This window comes from Phacochoerus africanus, chromosome 3, assembly GCF_016906955.1.
Source record: "Phacochoerus africanus isolate WHEZ1 chromosome 3, ROS_Pafr_v1, whole genome shotgun sequence".
Lineage (NCBI taxonomy): Eukaryota > Metazoa > Chordata > Mammalia > Artiodactyla > Suidae > Phacochoerus > Phacochoerus africanus.
This window is the reverse complement of record NC_062546.1, coordinates 161497338-161516512: the sequence shown is the minus strand read 5'-3', so window position 1 is coordinate 161516512 and position 19175 is coordinate 161497338. Positions and strand designations below refer to the sequence as shown.

Sequence of the window (19175 nt, the reverse complement as noted above, 5' to 3'; positions counted from 1 at the left end):
AGTTTTATTATTTAACATACCAATTTATATACATTATCTTCCCAAATAAGAAATAAGAAACAATTTGATTCCAAAGTTTAAAATGTAGTTTCCCAAATGAATCCTTATTGTAAATTTGGAAAAAAAAAAAAAAAAGTCCTACAAATTAACACAAACCATTTTGATCCTTGACTAAAATATGCACCCTGTACTAATCACCTCTCTCATACAAAATGTCTATTATAAATAAAACTTTCAGAAAAGATCTTGGATGCTTATTGCACATCATACAGGATGCTTGCCACCATCTGAAAGGCTTGCAGCCCTTCATTGTATTAGCTGTTTAAAACATTTACTCAAATTTGGGTGGAAACAATACTTGGCAGATATTAGCATATCTAGGATCATAGAGGATGTTTACCACAAACAGGAAAATATGATCTTACTGGACTACTTCTGTCACTTTTTCTAAAATAAGACTGACTCTGTTTTCTACTGTTAAAAGCAATTACAAGAGATCTGAACAAATTAAAAGTTCTACTCAAATGTCAGTTTTCTCTTTCCAAATAGAAACCACATGTAGAGGCATTTTACCCAGTCATATATTTCTACTTCCTAGGACCAGCCCTTCTTGAAGTATATATTGTTAAAGATCACACTACCTAACAACGTCGTTCAAATCATCAACAGGTACTGTTTTGTTCTCAACATTTTCAAACTCTCGTAGCCGTGGCTAAGCCCTAAACCAGTCAGAATACAATGGCCTTAGAACAAAAAACAAGATCCCTAGTAAGTTTTCATATCACCTAGTGCAGTGCTTAGCACACAGTAGGCATTTAATAAATAGTTGATGAATGAATGCACTATCTTTTAAGACCGTTGGCTATACCTAGATGTATTAATGATTTATGAAGTAATGTGTCACTTTAGGGCACAAAGACCTACCATGATGACTAAACAAAGAACACACATGACATGGCATAGATACTGTTAGCTTCTACAATCCTGTCCCAGGATACAATGTGTACTTTAAGGTTAAAACTATTCCAATAATAAAAACTGATTAGTCAAATCTTTTTATTTTGCCAAGGGACTCTAACAGTATTGGCCTTTGGCAATTCCCCAACATACAATGAACCCCCAACAAAACAAAACCGAATTGCACTATTACAAAGAAACAAGTCCATGGAAGCAGAGAAGAGGCGCCAGTTAAGGAACAGCAACTTCAAGGAGACGGTTGTTTTTTCGCTTGCACGTTGGGACACTCCCGTTTTTCTGGTTGCCCTGAATAAACTTCACACATACTTTGTCCTGTCTGAACTGCACCAGGAACCTAGGAGGAAAGAATAAGACAAATTAAAGTACACACAAAACAGCTGATGATTACACTAATGTTAGCTTTTGCTTTTTAATAGATATTTACCTTGGTAAGTATTCCCCTTTCCATCAGCCTTTCTAGACCAGGATTATACCATTAGGCATTACATTGCATTCTGCCTTCAGGGGCTATCACTTAGCCCTAAGTAAACTCAAGTTTGTTTGTTTTTGTTTGTTTATTTTTTGTCTTATCTTTTCAGGGCAGCACCCGTGGCATATGGAGGTTCCCAGGCTAGGGGTCAACCGGAGCTGTAGCCCCTGGCCTACACCACAGCCACAGCAACTGGGGATCCGAGCTGTGTCTGTGACCTATACCACAGCCCACGGCAGTGCCAGATCCTTAACCCATTAAGTGAGGCCAGGGATCGAACTGTGTCCTCGTGGATGCTAGTCAGGGTTGTTAACCACTGAGCCATGATGGAACTCCAACTCAAGTTTATTAGCTCATCATATGCCTTCATGGTAAGAAGGGCTATGAATAATGATTTCCATGTTTCAAATGGAAAAGAACAACATGCTATTTTCCCATTTTATCCATTTCTGCATAGCACAAATGTTAAATTATCAACAAATTGAGAAAATGAAAGACAGAATTTCAGAAAAGGCATCCAGAGACACTCCAGGCTATGGTTTCCAAGCGTTTGATATTTATATACTTCCTACGCTTTTCTTTTTCATATCTACACACTATGCTAACAGTTATTTCTAGCCTAAAGTATTTCAAAAATACCTGTGACCTATGGAATAAAAATAATGAAATCATGAGTTTGATCCACCTGTTATATTTTTAATATCCATTTAAATATATACATACATATAAAAAAAACTATAATAATTAAAAATCTATCAGTGTATATATCAAACTACCAGTGGTACGTGTGGTACACTGTGGAAAATCATCTTCTAGTTTAAATTTTTCCTTGACAGACCATCAGCAGTCAAGTGCTTGTCCACAAGATTATTTGTCATATGCTTTCCTGCAGCAAACATATGACTGGCCTCCCCCTGGGCTGGGTGCTGTGACATCTGATGTATGCATCACCAAGGAGGCATGAAAGCAGCATGGCTGGCCAGGAACCCAGGCGTCCCCAGCTTAAGACTCTTTTCTCTCCATGAACAGAATCAGGAAAATGTTACCATGTTTTCAGCACATTTCTCAGGGGACTGTGTACTAAGTTAACTGGCATATGACTGAGTCAATCTAAAAACCACATGATTGGTCACATGCTCATCTGGCATCCATGACAATAGCTCTGCTCTCTACACATTAGTCTCAGTTTCAGGGCCATGTTAAGCAAACATTATCCACTGGAGTGAAACGTGACACAGAAGTTCCTACTCATGGGTGGTACTTCTGAGCTTTTAAATGGGCTGTTTCATTTCAACTTGAAAACACTGAAAAAGAACTCTAGTTCCAAATCTGCTGGACAGATCTCTCTCTCCGGCATGTATACTTATATCTACGTGCCTCAAGGGAAAAAAAAAAAAAAAGACTTTCAAGTTTAACATAAATACAGACATTTAAAAAATCAAACACTTTTTTTTACATTTTAATTTTCAAAGACCACTTCTAGTATAATAAATACATAGGGAGTTCTTTTCCCAGTTGCTTTAGCATACACTTGCTGTCTCTGTGTCCACAAATCATGACTGTGATTTACTCTAGAAAAAAAACTAAAACTTATTGAGTATTTACCATGCATCACACTGTTCTTAGTAAGATACACATACTAACTCAACTTTAAAACAGTCCTATAAAGTAAGTATTATTTATCTCTATTTCTTTTCTTTTCTTTTTTTTTTTTTTTTTCTTTTTAGGAATGCACTTGCAGCATGTGGAAGTTTCCAGACTAGGGCTAGAATCATACCTACACCACAGCCACAGTAACACCAGCCACATCTACAACCTACACCACAGCTCATGGCAACACTGGATCCTTAACCCACTGAGTGAGGCTAGGGATTGAACCTGCATCCTCGTAGATAATAGTCAGGTTTCTTACTGCTAAGACACAATAGGAATTTCCCACAACGGGAACTCTTTATTTCTATTTGATAGAAGAGAAAACTGAAGTCTGGCTCAGAGTAAGGACAAAGAGAATCAGAGAATCGCCCCTCAACAATCAATCAGGATTTCACAGCACCAATACCATTAAAACTTCTCAGCAAAGAAACATATTAGTTGCTTCGATTTAAAATATTCAGAAAAAAACTGTATAGCTTAAATGATATGTGTGTTTGTCTAACATGTATGTGTGTATACATATACACATATAACAACATATATTTAAAATATTTAATAGAAAATTTCACTTTAGTTTTCATTATTTCAGGTTCATTTTTACAAATACTGTAGACTACTTAAGGTTATTCTTAAAATTCAACCTATTTATAGAATGAATAGTTTGGGAGCATAAGGACTGGGGATTACAAGGCAATTGAGTCAACAAATTCAATTCTTGCTTCTACATGTGCAGGTTAAAAATGCTCTAAGGAGGAAACAGACCTTTGACCTTCCTCCTGTAAACTGATATCCAGCTAATCTGAAGTAATTATGGAGATTGGGTTTGCTAGAATAACTACTCCGACTTCTGAAAAGGATGCACTGACGAAGGTCTTGGTCACTTGGTCACAGAACTGCATGCTGTTTACAACACTAGTCTGTCCAGTTGGCAAAAACGCATCACGGGCACCCCTACCCATGACTTCAAAACATTTTGCTTAAATTTAAAATGCTTTTGGGAGTTTCCATTGTGGCTCAGTGGAAACAAATCCAACTTGGTGCGGGTTCAATGCTTGGCCTCGCTCAGTGGGTTAAAGATCTGGAAAGATCTGGCGTTGCTGTGAGCTGTGGTGTAGGTCACAGACGTAGCTCAGATCCTAGCCTGGGAACTTCCACATGCTGGCAGTGCAGCCTTAAAACAAACAAAAGCAAACAAATAAAAATAAACTGCTCTCCAAAAAGGAATACAGTCTGCTTCAGAGCTCCTAGCGGTTATGAAGCAGGCTACCTGGGAGCCTTGCTCTGCCACGTAGCTTTTGTGCTGCCTGGGAAGGGACCACAGTGCTGTGCACGGTTCTATCACCTATCTTATTTTTATGAGACCAATCAATAATTAGGACTGCAGACAGAAAGGTGTTCTGGACTGGTTCTAATGCTACTAAATATTTGCTTTCTTCACATGGCCACACTGAATCTTCACTCAGACAAGCATGTTTACTGATAGCGCACGCATTTAAAACATTATAATCTTTCTACGACAAGGCAGGTTCCGTGGTTGCTACAGCAGACATATGCCCCTCAGAGCCCCTCAGAAGGGTCATAATGTGTGACAGGTCTGCAGAGGCTCTGGGAAATCTGCAGAGAAGAGCGACTGTACATTTCCCACACCCAGCATACTTTCTTCCCAGCACATTGCTACTAACATCCTGCCAAGGCACTGTCCTCAGAGCACTAGCTCAGGAAATGCTTAAAAGCAGCAAGCCTTCATGGCCTGGATACTGACGTCGTTTTCTCTGTAAAGATGGCGTTATTAATGGAGCAGACCAACTGCGAGGCTGCTCCATCCACATGGCAAGGAGCCTCTGCATCTGGAACACACAGAATCTTTCCACAGTGAGTGGGAATTGGTCCCATCAAAACAGAAGCCAAGATTCCCAAGTTATAAAAAATTTCAACTCAAGGGAGTTTAAAGATCTAACAGCCTTAAAGGTTAAAACCTTAATTGACTGGAACCCAACCAGCCATGATCTTTTTTCCTAATACTCCTTGTTATTTTGTCTAAATTGCAATGTCCAATATCGAGTATACATAAAGGCCAATATCCCCCGCCATCTAGACACCAAATCTAAACCTTCAAGGCTAAAGTTCTGTAAATCCTAACATATCAAGGAGAGTTAGTTTGGCTTACAAATGGACAGGAGTGAGTAAGAATTTATTTTAGAGAGACACTTAGAGGTGAAATAGAATAGGGTGGTAAAAATCTTACTTAGAAAATAAAACAATTTCCTGAGTAAATATGGTGATGCAAATTTTTACTCTACATGCAAGGAAGTGTATATGTAGATAGTAAACAATCTGCTAAAAAGCAATCAATTAAGTATCAATCCACATAGTAATTCACATTCATTCAAATGACTCATATTGATAGATTAAATAAATGGAGGGATGTTTCCACTTGCATGCAAATAATGTCTATCATTAGAGCCCAAACATTAAGCAAAAAAAGCAAATTTCACATTTATAGTAGTCTTGTCATTAGCAAACCCTTGTTAACACCCATTGCTTATTCTATAACTCTAGTTTATATGTGAAAATATCTCAAATATAACACATCTAAAACAACACATTTGATTTCACCCTGCCCCAGCCACCCCCAAACCCCTTCTTTCCTCTGTGTCAACTACTGCAGTAAATGGTACCATTTGGGCTCAGGCCCCAAACCTAACACCCAATCTGTTAAGAAGTCCTCTTATTTGCCTTCAAATTACATTCAGAGTCTGATATTTCTCACTACTTCCCACTCACGCCCCAGCCTAAGCCTCGGTATCCTTACTGTGACAGCTCAGAGAAGCTCCTATTTGCTTTGCTTTCACTCTCGCCTCCCTACAGTTATTCTCTACACTGTAGCCAAGGCAATCTTTCAGAATCACAAATCAGATCATGCCACACACACCTAGAATGGCTTTCCATCATTCTCAGTAAAATCTCAACTCCTTACCTCGACAACCAAGCTCTGCACAGCCGGGTCCCTCTGCCTCCCTCCCCTAACATTTCACTCTGCCACAATGCCCACTCCTGTGTCAGGGCCTTTGCACCTGCTGCCTTTGCCAGCAGGCACCTCCCTAGATCCCAGTTTTGACTCAAATGTCACTGCATCAAGGAAATCTCCCTGGCCTCTCCATCAAAAATAACACCGTATGACCTTTAACCTGCTTTCTTTTCTCAACAAGCACTTGTCACCGACCGAAGCCATGTCACCTATTTACTAGTTCATGTGTGCATATTTGTCTCCTCCACTAGGATGAGAGGTACGTGAAGGCAGGGACTTGGTCAGCATCACTCACTGCCCACCCATGATCTGGAACACATGCCAGACACATACTTGGTCCTTAATACGTAGGAGTTGTAAAAATAAACGGGATCAGATCACTCAACTAAAACAATAAGGCTGAAAGGGAAAAGGCATATTCAAACAGTGTGGCAACATACTCATCGGAAATTTCAATATTGAGCTTCTGTTTGGTTTGGCTGAGAGTCGTCCGGTAGAGCTTGGTGGCCATTTCAATCAGGTGATCACTGCTGAAGAGAAAGTCTCCTTTACTTGCTGCTTCAGAGCCCTGAAAGGAGAAATCAAGAGTCAGGATAGCAGAAGAAAAGACAGCTCGGGAGGTATATGTTTACAGGTTTGGCTGAAAACACATTTGCAATTTACAGTCTCTTTAAAACATGAGCAACTGGAGTCCAGTCTCGCGAATAAACAATAATGACAAAAGCAGTATTTCTGCCAACTTGCTCAGAGCACTTTAGTGAGGTTACCTAACCCCTTGCCACCCAAAGCTGGTCGATGGACCAGAAGCACCACCAGCATCACCTGGGAGCTTGTTAGAAAAGCAGACTCTCTGGCCTGACCACAGGCCTGCTGCATATGAATCCACAACAAGACCCCTGGGTGATCTATTTTGTTCACTCAGGTTCGAGAAGCACTGACCTAACCTATAATTCATTCTGAAAGGGCTGCTTTAAAAACTCCTCTGTGATTTGGTTAAAAAAAAATAAGAACCACCACAACAACACTTCCAACAAATATCCTAGGGCAGCGGCTCTCAACCTTAGCTGCGCAAGGGACACATCTGCGGAGCCTGCAGAAAATAGGATGCTTGTGCCCCCTTCTGAGAGACTATTTGGTTGGACTGGAGAAATGGCCTGGCACCAGCATATTGTAATATGTTACTGAGGCTCAGGATCACTGTTCTCAGAGCTGACGTGCTCCCTTTCGGTTAAAATCCAGAAAGGGGAAAACAGGCTGAATGAAGTTTCTGGGATTTTCCTAAGTTTAGACAGGTTACTATGTATTAGTTAGGTGATTACTATTTCCCTACATATGATTACTATTTGCTGACAACTGTTCATTTAGTGAGTATTTGTTGCGTGAGAGGCACTGTGCTAAGATTATGTTTCATTTAATCCATTTTTTCATTTTTTAAGGTTTTATTGAAGGGTAGTTGATTTATAATGTCATGATAATTTCTGTATACAACGAGGTGATTCAGTTATACATGTACATGTCCATTCTCTTTCAGAATCTTTTCCCACATAGATTATCACAGAATATTGGGTAGATTTCCCTGTGCTATACAGCCAATCATTTCCTATTCTTCAGGGTGCATACGCCAATCCCAAACACCGAGTCCATCCCCTCTCGGGACCTGTCCCCTTTGGTAATCCTAAGTTTTTCAAAGTCTGTGAGTCTGTTTCATTTAATCTTGATAACAACATAGGAAGTAGGTACTAATATTCTCCCCATTTTAAGAGAAGAAATGGTAGGCATATTAAAGTTAAATGTCTTTGCCAGGGGAGGGTCATTACAAAGCTAGTAACATCAACCTGGAGCCTACAAGCTTAATCACTCCATTCAAAACAGGAAGTCCTGGTTAAGCTGACATTAAAAAATTTGGGGTCAAAATTATTAGGCAGTTGTTTTATTATAGTTATTTTCTTTAATTAAAAATCCCCAAATGGCCCATAGGCACATGAAAAGATGCTCAATATCACTAATAATTAGAGAAATGCAAATCAAAGCTATAATGAGGTACCACCAGTTAGAATGGCCATCATCAAGTCTACAAATAAATGCTGGTGAGGATGTAGAGAAAAGGGAACCCTCCTTTACTGATGGTGAGAATGTAAATTGGTACAATCACTATGGAAAACAGTATGGAGGTTCCTCAGAAAATTAAACACAGAAGTACCACATAATCCAGAAATCTCACTCCTGAGCATATATCTGGACAAAACTATAATTCAAAATGATTCATGTAGCCCTATGTTCACTGCAGCACTATTCACAAGGGCCAAGACATGGAAACAACATAAATGTTCACTGACAGATGAATGGATTGAGAAGATGTAGTACATATATACAATGGAATACTCACATATATACAATGGAATACTCCTCAACCATAAAAAAGAATGAAATAATGGCATTTGCAGCAACATGGATGCAACTAGAGATTATCATACCAAGTGGAATAAGTCAGAAAGAGAAAGACAAATACCATACGATATCACTTATATGTGGAATCTAAAATATGGCACAAATAAACCAACCCATCTTCAAAACAGAGAGAAACTTGAAGACATAGAGAATAGGCTTGTGGTCGCCAAGGAGGTGGAGGGGGAGAGGGATGGACTAGGAGTTTGGGGTTAGTAGATGCAAACTATTACCTTTAGAATGGATAAGCAATGAGGGCCTACTTACTATACAGCATAGGGAACTACGCCCAATATCTTGAAACAGAACATGATGGAAGATGTATGAGAAAAAGAATGTGTGTGCATATATATATATATGCACACACATGACTGTGTCACTATGCTGTACAGCAGAAACTGGCAGAACACTGAATCAACTATACTTTAAAATTTTATTAGAAATAAATAAATATACATAGACAATTAAAAAAAAAAACCCAAAATGAATGATAAGAAGACATATAGCAATTTAGTATATAGAAGAAACAACAGAAGGAAGCATAATTTAAAATGTCTTGATATTTCTAGATATTAATCTCAAAATAAGGCACATCATGATGGGTATAAACAAGAGCTACTCTGAAATTAGAATTCAAGTGAACAAGTCAATAAAAGTCATTAATCCTGGAGTTCCCGTCATGGCTCAGAGGTAATGAACCCAACTAACATCCATGAGGACGTGGGTTTGATCCCTGGCCTTCCTCAGTGGGTTAAGGATCTGGGCTTGCCGTGAGCTGTGGTGTAGGTCACAGATGTGGCTCAGATTCTGTGTTGCTGTGGCTCTGGCGTAGGCCGGTGGCTACAGATCCGATTGGACCCCTAGCCTGGGAACCTCCATGTGCCATGTGTGCGACCCTAAAAAAAAAAAAAGGTCATTAACCTTACTCTACTACTGAAAAACCAAGCCTGGGAGTTTATGTAGAGAGTGAATACAGCCCAAATGTACAGATCAGTAAGAAGGATATATAAACTTTAAATAAGAGGATTATTCAGATGTACAAAATTTTACATCAATGTCTAAGAGACTGACCAATGCAGAAATTTATCAAAGGTGAACTTTTACCTCTTTGAGGTGGATGGCAAAGAAGCCATCATTTTGCGAGCTCATTGATACTTTGGTTACATCCACCAGGGGAACCTCTGACTTGATCTGCCCAGACTTTTGATCAGCAAGAAGAAGATTATTATTTGTCAAGAGGAAAATCCGGTTTGTACTCTACAACAAAAGCAAAAAAGGATTTAAAAGCAGCGATCAAAGTACCACAAAATGGTCGATGCGTTTAAAGCATTAGTTATTTTTAGAAATGCACTTTTTATTCTAATATTTTTCAGCATGCATACCTAACTACCAAGAAGACACTAAAGAACATAGATAACCTATTTTAATTCACAAAAATTTCAGAGGACAAGCAAAATTCCACCTGAGCTTAAAGATAAAATAGCTCTCTTCATAATAATTCTGCAGAAAATATGAAATGCAAATTGTAACATTCAGGAAACTGTCTCAACTAATAAACACTTTGTACAGTTTCAGGGTTAGCGTTCTTACCTTCCCATTAGCACGGTTAATTTTGTTCACAACTTCAGCAATGATAATCTTTTCTTCAATGGCATCCTTGAGTTTCTTATACTTGGGATTCTTGTTGATTTCCAGGTAAGGCCCTTGGAATGGTTGCCCAACACTAAAGGGAAAAATTCCCTCATATTAGAAAATGTTCCAGGGAGTTCCCATTGTGGCTCAGCATAAGGAACCTGACTAGTATTCATGAGGATGCAGGTTTGATCCCTGGTCTCGCTCAGTGGGTTAGGTAAGGACCCAGCATTTGCCATGAGCTGTGGTGTAGGTTGCAGATGTGGCTCAGATCTAGTGTTGCTGTGACAGTGGCATAGGCTGGCAGCTGCAGGTCCGATTCAACCCTTAGCCTGGGAACCCTTCCATGGGCTGTGGGTGTGGCCCTAAAAAGCCAAAAAAAAGGAAGGAAGTACTACTGGAAAAAGATTACAGGTCAGTTGATCAGTTGATTCTAAAGAAAGACAACTTCATAAACAGTTATTTTATAAATTTCATACATTATACTTGTACCTGCCCTAAATATTTCCTAAATAAAGTTGGAAATAGAACTGTAAACATATTTCAAATATATTTTTTACGTGATCATGGCATTTGGATGGTAGGACTTGGATAAAATCTTATTACAGGGAACAACCAAGATAGAAACCACTCATAAGGACAGCCAAGACCCATGTTCATCATCTCATGGGGAAAAAAGAGGCAATTCCTTCTCACCTGTTAATATAAAGGTGACAGCTGCCTACACAGGATTCATTAATGCTTTTAAACAATATGTAGCACTGGTAAAAAGAGCACAAATCATTACCATCACCTGTTCCAAAGAAAAATTTCATTTTCTCACAGGGAGTAAGACAATCAATACGCTCTCCTGGGAAGAACAGATCCAGAGCAACCTACTGTAGAAGAAAACTAGAAAGCACTTTTAATATGACCACAGAGCTCAGGCTTTAAAGTAGGTAAAAATATGAAAAAGGAATCAGGTCTCTCCTTTTAGGATATGCCCTTAAGTGGGCAGAAGTGGCCAAGGTAAACATTCAGAATCAGACCAGTTTTCTTCTAAACAAACCCTCTGCAAGAGGCACGACTGTGCACACAGCCCCAAGATGCCGATTTCCCTAAGGACTTGTGGAGTGATACTCAGGGCGGCTTCTCTGAAGACGCCAAGCAAAAACCACGCCTTCATTTTGAGCTATAAAGTTCTAGTAATTTGACAACACAACTTTTAATGCTTGTGCTGTGGGTGGAGGATGGGGAAGAAAATCCACGTAGGTGGTCAGTGCTTCATGACCCCCAGGACAGAAAGGCTGGCACCCCTAAGGCCTGCTGCTCAACAAACAGTGTTAGAAGAGTAAAGAGTTCCATCTCTCTCAGTGCTGGAGGGGAAGCATGTCCTCCCACCCCTGAAAACTAAGAAAACCATCCCAAGCAGACTTGGCCTGACCTTAACATTTTTGGGTTGTTGTTCATATTCAGACATGTTTTTAATAATACAAAGTGCTAATGGCCTTTGAATTTGTTTCTTTAAAAATGCACTTTTTCCCTCCCTCTAGTTTCTAAAGAGTCACCTACAGGGAATACTAATTAAGAAGGTCACTCTACAATTTAAAGATATATAAAGAAAAAGCTGAATGAATGGAGTCAGTGGTGGAAAGCATATAGACAATTTTCCCGTTTGCATATGCTTTGGATAGCAGGGATTTTGGACAATGTTGGATTTAGTGTTTGAGTGTGGGGAGTGTACACCCCCTCCAGCAGCCAAACAAGCTGACCAAGGAAGCCAAGTCATCATTTAAAATAGCTAAAGCAAATGAGTTTGGTAACTTAGGTTCATTTAATCCTTTAAAAGGAAGAGCTTTCGAATGTGTGTAGACATACAGAATATATACACACCACATATAATACATGTGAATATACTTAGTATGTAATGCATTTTTATTTCTAGGCCATTCTTTGGGGAAAGCACAAAATTGTTATTTGGCTTGAAACTGTACAATCTACTTTTTAAATAAACACCAGATGAAATGCAGGGAGGAAATGATGAACTTGGGAAATGTGAGAATAATCCGATAAGGAGTTTTTACCAAGAACTTTACTTGGTGAACTTGCGATTGGTGTTCCTTCTTTTATTGAGTACTTGGTGTCTACAGTGAAGGAAATGAACTTGCTGCAGAGACTGGTGAGGTCATGCCCCATGAGTTAGCTAACCAAAGGCCACCGCTGAGGCAACACTCAGAAAGTGACAGGCTGGCTTATTCATTTCTTTTATCTTACAAATGAGATTCTGACCCAGCCTTATTAAAGGAGGAAGACTGTAATGGTTATTACAGTAGACTGTCAAGAGAAACCAGCCAGACTCTGAAAACTGAAAAACTAACGGGAATTTACAACATAAATTTTATTTATTTATTTATTTATTTATTTTGGTCTTTTTTCGTCTTTTCTAGGGCCACACCCTCAGCATATGGAGGTTTCCAGGATAGGGGTCTAATCAGAGCTGTAGCCGCCAGCCTACACCAGAGCCGCAGCAACACCAGATCTGAGCTGCATCTGCAATCTACACCACAGCTCACAGCAACACCGGATCCTTAACCCACTGTGCAAGGTCAGGGATAGAACCTGCAACCTCATGGTTCCTAGTCAGGTTCATTAACCACTGCGCCAGACGGGAACTCCCCAACATAAATTTATCTTAATAGCCCAGAGAATTTTTATCTGAAATGACTAACTTCTAATTATTTAGGAAGTATTCAGGCTAATGCCAATGGAGTAAAACCAACAAATGTGATCTTGTTTCTCTAAGTATGCTATGGAAGTCCTTGCTCAAACGTGTTTTGTTCATATCCAGCTGATCATAAAATGATTCATGAAATTAAAAAACTGTGTATTACTAAAATCAAACCCCACCAGAAAACACCTACCAGTATATTTGATAAACTTTAAAAATACTGACTTTTATGGGTAAGGCAAAGCCAAAATACCTAGATGGGTATAGAGCCTTCTTGTCTTTGAAGAGTTCACTGGCTTCTAGTTTCTCTTCGTAAATAAGTTTCTGTTGGTCTGTGAACTGGTCCCTGTATTTTTTACACTGTGAGATATAAAAGGAAGAAAAGAAAAAAAAAAGATATCACTTATATAAATAAATCATTACTCATCCTTAAATATGCTAAGCCAATTTAACAGAATAAGAGTAGATGTGTGTGAAATATTCATTTAAAAGGCCAGGAGCATTTTTCCTTCCTGAGTTTTGAAAAGGTTGGTCTTGGCAAACATCATAAAAATTATTGTTTGTGTTGCAGAACTTGTGATGCTTCTTCCAAACACACAAGGGCCCCGTTGGCCTGGGCCCTCCTGGGAGGATGGTTTCCTCCCATGATGACGTCAGCCCCTGGACATCCTTAGTCCTGGGCTATCACACTCTTTCAGAGACTCACAGTAAGATAAACATGGTACATCACCACCCAGTGCACATCTTATATATATGCATGCATACAGATAACAGACACAAAAGCTTCACAAAACAATACTTATCCTTTTCTACAGGTTGTGTATTCTATTATTGTCTATTCTACTCTATTTCATTTTAAGATGCTGGTAGCAATCTGATAAACTGATTTCATGACCCACAAATATCCTATGGCCTATGGTTTGAAAAGCACTGCTCTGAATCCCCCAATACCATCTTATCATGTAGACATGACATGGGCCCTAAGCAATCTCCCTGTCACCCTAATTCTGAGGTTGCAATGAAAGGAGACAGGGGTGGCAGGAGGGACAGGACCAGGTTCTTTAGATGAATTTTCTAAGAAATTCAGTTCAGAGGTGATTGAGAACCGACCCTCCACATAGTCATATAAAGGGATGTTAGCATTGCTGCCTACCTTTTCAGGAATAAACTCATCCCTGTCATTTTCCACCCCCTATCCAAGGGAGGCAAGGGTAAGATTCAGAAGTCGGGGGAGAGCAGAGGCAGAGCTGAAGCCCAGTATTAGCAGCTTCCCATCATTATTTCTGAAAATAGTGTCTATATCAGACTCAAACGGGGAGATGAGCATTGAGACCCTGGTGAATCTTGCCAAACTGCCTCAACTAAGTCAGGGAACACAACTCAGAGCCCAGTTCCATATGCTGTGCCGGTACCAATCATTACACTGACCACTGATCAGGTCCCTCTACACATAAGGGACTCAGCTAAGACCAGCCCACGGTACTGGGCAGGAAAGAGATTCCCAGAGGACAGATCCATCAATCATCCACTTACTAAATACAAGCTCTTCAACAAAATGATTTCATTCTATCTGAATCATATATATTTACCATTCTATATATCAATTAAGTTACTGAAATAAAGTCAACATCTGTACGAGTACCCCATGTATTCCACACTGAGCACCTCCTGAATGACATGTTATGCTCTCATATAAAATAAAGTGAGCCAAAACATAAGGCCAAATCAAAGAGATTTTTCAGTTTCTCTTTAATTTAGGTAGGGGGAAATTTTAACCTCTTTAATGTCTTTTGGGGGACTTCAGAGATTTTTTTTTTCTGCTCTACCATGAAAATGTGAGTATTCTCATGTGTGTCCATGTATGTCTACATTGAAAGTAAACTCATACAATCAGTGAGAATTTACTACTCAGATGAAGATGTCCAAATTTTATTATTTCTACCTCCGGTAGTATTTCTTCAAATAAAGATGAAGATGAAAACAAGAGGCTGAACGCCTTGAAAGCAACTGGAATCTGGAAGGGAAGGAAAATGCAGCCCTGCACTTTGCTTTCCTTTCCAATCATGGATGAGAGGCGATGCCACAAAAGCACCTGGGGCTCTAGGATTTCTCACAGAAAGCCAAGCACAGTGCTGGCTTCAAAGACACCAAAGTCCTCAACTAATTCTCCTTGAGGCTAGAGGAAGAATGTGGTAAAACTCTACTTTTACGTAACACTTCTCGAACACTTAAAATATGTAAGAAGTCTCTGAAAAAAGCTAAGACATTTTTTTACCCTCCACAAGTGGAAAATCCTTTTTAGCTCCTTGTGAGTAGAATCCAAGAATAGGTAAGGTCTTGATGGCCAATTCTTGTCTATAGGAGATAGGGAAGGCACCTTATTTTTCATTTCCAAGAAGTATTTTTGCATCTGTGTTGAATTTGAGAGAAAATACCAGATCAGTAAAAACACCAGAAAAAAACATTGTTTTACATAAACCAGCAAGTTCTAGTCCATAAAGCTTTGTAACTCTTTACCAAAGTCTCTATTCCACTCTTAACTCTGGTTGGAGAAATCTGAGCTCCACCAAACGGTTAAGAGAAAAGAAGAATACTAACACAATTTTAATATTAACACTAATAATAAAACCAACCAACAATGGAAGCTGCAATGTTTAACAGATAGCCGCTAGCTACAGGCAGCTATTTATATTTAAATTTTAAGTAATTAAAAAGAATTAAACGTCCAGTTGGTCAGTCACATCAGTTACATTTCAAGTGCTTTATAGCCACGTGGCCACTGGCTGCCCTGCTGAACCACAAAGATATATGATGTTTTTGTCAGTGCAGAAAGTTTTTCATTTTATTTTATTTTTTGTCTTTTTAGGGCTGCACCCTCGGCATATGGAGGTTCCCAGGCTAGGGGTTGAATCAGTGCTACAGCTGCTGGCCTCTACCACAGCCACAGCAACACGGGATCTGAGCCTCATCTACGACCTACACCACAGCTCACAATGCCAGATCCTTAACCTACTGATCAGGGCCAGGGATGGAACCTGCGTCCTCATGAATACTAGTCAGATTGGTTTCGGCTGAGCCACAATGGGAACTCCCACTTGCTGCACCACAAAGGAGCTCTTAATATTACTTCATCTTAACCCTCATAATCCTCTGAGTTTAACGTTATTATTATCCCCACTTTAAAGACAACGAAAGGAGGTGTGCAAATCTGTGAGGGGTGGAGCAAGCTGGCTGCAGTTTGCACTCTTCACCACTACACAGGCTTCTCTGAAAGACAGAGGGAACTTTAGAATCCATCCTGGGACAGAGACACGACCTCGCTCTCCTGTACCCCTGAACCCACTAACTTGTTTGCCAACCCTGCTTTGCAGCAGCCTAGGGCAGTTGAACAGGGCAAGATTGTGGTATTCCCTTAAATTCCTATGCTGAAACCCTAACCCCCAATGGGGTAGCAGCATTAGGAGATGAGAATTTGGGGTGGGGGGGGTAATTAGGTTGAGATGAGATCATGAGGGCAGAGCTTCCAAAATGGGATTATAAGAAGAGACAGGAAAGAGTTTGCTTCTCCTTCTCTTTGAAATATGAAGAGCAGGAAGAGGCCCTCCTGAGGACTAGACCATGCAGGCATCCTGATCCTGGCCTGCCTGGCCCCCAGTCCTGTGAGAAAGAAATGGTTATTGTTTAGCCACACTATCTGTGGCATTTTTGTTATAGCAGCCTGAACTAAGGCACCCAGCTTTCTTGGGTTCACTTTCCCCCAAAGCATGGTCTGTCTCTCTGTCAAAGAATATTTTGTTAATCATGTGTGGAACTCTTTCTGACATGATTCTACCTGAATCTAATATGTGGAGAGATGATAAAAAAGGGTCACAGGCTCTCAGTGCTAAAGTTATGATTTTTTCTTTTTGGTCTTTTTGCCATTTCTTGGGCCACTCCGGCGGCATATGGAGGTTCCCAGGCTAGGGGTCAAATGGGAGCCACAGCCGCTAGCCTACACCAGAGCCACAGCAACACAGGATCAGAGCCTCGTCTGCAACCTACATTACAGCTCACGGCAATGCCGGATCCTTAACGCACTGAGCAAGGCCAGGGATTGAACCCACAACCTCGTGGTTCCTAGTTGGATTCGTTAACCACTGAGCCACGATGGGAACTCCCTAAAGTTATGATTTAATTGTCACCAAATAAGTCACCATACCACTGAGCTGGTACTACTAAGTAGTTAACCCAATCATGTTAATTAGCCATATATAGAGTGTAAACTTACAATTCTCTGAAGCGTAAATTCATAAATTTTCTTTCCAGCATTGGCTCTGAAGAATTTCCTGTACTCCCTGCGCACCTTTAAAAATAAGCATCAGAATACAGAGGTTACTGTGTGGTCAACAGATAGCCGTAAAGATGATACACCTCTATTAAAAATGAACATAGATGGAACAAGTAAATTTATAAGTGCCTTTCTGGATATAAAAAAATAATTGAAGCATATTGAGACGGTGGCTTTTAAGTCAGAGAAAAAGAATTAAGAGATGCAAGATAATACTAGAAGGTTTTGATGTTTTAAATCCTCTTAACTAGTTTTTGAAGAGTCTGATAATCTGATGAGAAACACTTTATAGGCATAGCTTCAAATCCATCACGAATCAAAAATACATTCCAGGACAAATTAGAAAATAAGCTAATTTTCACTTCAAATTGGTCTTAAAAGGAAAACGTCTAAAGAAATAACTGGCAGTTTCCTTGCCTATGAAGATAGGACTTTTGTATTGCATACTGAAAAGTGAATGTGACGAAAAATAAAAATTTAAAAGGAAGCTTTTGAATGACCGTTATCTCCCATTTAATTGCATTAATTTTTCTCTCATCCCCATTCCCACCAAACTTTATACTATACTATCACAGTACTTAAGAAAACGTATTATAGTTTTAGTTTATAATTTCTTCCTTCCTACACTGCTGTAATTACTTTGTGTACTGATGTCTAACAAATAAAATAACCCAGGTGTTTGCTAAATGAAGGAGTGGCAGTTAAATCTGGAAAGAGGGGAAAATACTTAAACTGTTTATTATCATCCAGCTATAAATGGGAGAGTCAGAATTCAGCAAAATATTAGCTTACTTAAATAATTCAGAGATTATGTGTGTTTTTCTTATATTTTCAGCTTTCTGGGTTTAACTGCACATGTTCAAAATATTTCTACATGAGGGGCTATAAACCAGCAACCTAGTACCTACATTCAGTTTGTCGAAAGATATTTTATATGCACATTTTAAAATTAAGAACGTCACACAGGAATTCAGACTGCAGGTTTCTCTTACAATTTCTAAGGAGTAGCCCTCGTAAGCCCTGTTCCCACATGGCAAGGACTCTAGGACCAGAGCAGCCGTTGCTGCCTTAGAAGAGAGGTGCAAGCTCCAAACGGCTGGAGGCCCCCCTTCCTAGCCCACCTTCCCTCATCCACGTGGCTCGCCTGCTTTCCTCTGCACATTTGAGCACCAGACCTGTTCTCTACCCATGTGGACTATTAAGGTTTACAAATTCTCCCACACACCAGGTAGGCAGTTCTTCCTTCAATTCAGAGTCTATGTTTCTGATGATCACCTCTCTTTCAGCCATGGAGTTGTTTGTAATGATTTCAAATCTCAAACTTATAAGCTTAGAAGGGACAAGAAGGAAAATGGTACCTATTCCTTGGTTCTGGAAATTACAATAGTGTACAAAAGCAGAGAAGTTAAAGTGAGGTTTCATGAAAACATAGCCTTAGAAATATACTAGAAGTCCTATATTCACTTGAATGTCACTGTCATCGAGCTCAATGTGACATGCATTTTGATACTCACAGGACAGGCCCTTTCTCCTGAAATACAGCTACATACAGAAAAGGCCTGGTGACAACATGCTGGCATACAGAATGGGTTCCCCACATGGGCTCTAAGGGTCCTTAAAAGTGTCCACTGAACTCTGTAACCAATTCCACAACAATCAAATCATTTAAAAGGGAAAAACTACTGTTGATATCAACATAATTCTTTTTTTAAAAAAAAAATACAAAATTATCACATTGTTGGTCCTCAAAGAAGTTTAATCTTATAATAACAGTAAAATATTAAAATACTCCTGTTTTGTGGAAATTGGAAAAAAAAAAAGACAGTTATGTCTAGAGTAAGCCCAGTTAACTTTAACTAAAATAGCACCCACCGACAAACTGAATTTGGTTTATAGGATGCTAGCACACACTCTAATATGAAAGTACTTTTAAAAT

The 19175-nt window shown here is 39.5% G+C and overlaps 1 protein-coding gene across 6 annotated transcripts in view; it reads right to left on the bottom strand.

The window, feature by feature from the left end:
• Positions 1 to 1042: 1042 nt before the first annotated feature.
• MYO1B (myosin IB) overlaps positions 1043 to 19175 on the bottom strand; it is a 190520-nt gene continuing 172387 nt past the window's right edge. For all 6 annotated transcript variants that reach the window (XM_047773096.1, XM_047773098.1, XM_047773100.1 and 3 more), the window contains 7 exons: positions 17180 to 17254; positions 15188 to 15322; positions 13166 to 13272; positions 10164 to 10296; positions 9678 to 9830; positions 6569 to 6696; positions 1043 to 1312 (listed from right to left, as the gene is read on the bottom strand). In XM_047773096.1, the coding sequence (XP_047629052.1) occupies positions 1189 to 1312; positions 6569 to 6696; positions 9678 to 9830; positions 10164 to 10296; positions 13166 to 13272; positions 15188 to 15322; positions 17180 to 17254 (855 nt within the window). In that variant the 3' untranslated portion in view covers positions 1043 to 1188. The remainder of the gene's footprint in view (positions 1313 to 6568; positions 6697 to 9677; positions 9831 to 10163; positions 10297 to 13165; positions 13273 to 15187; positions 15323 to 17179; positions 17255 to 19175) is intronic.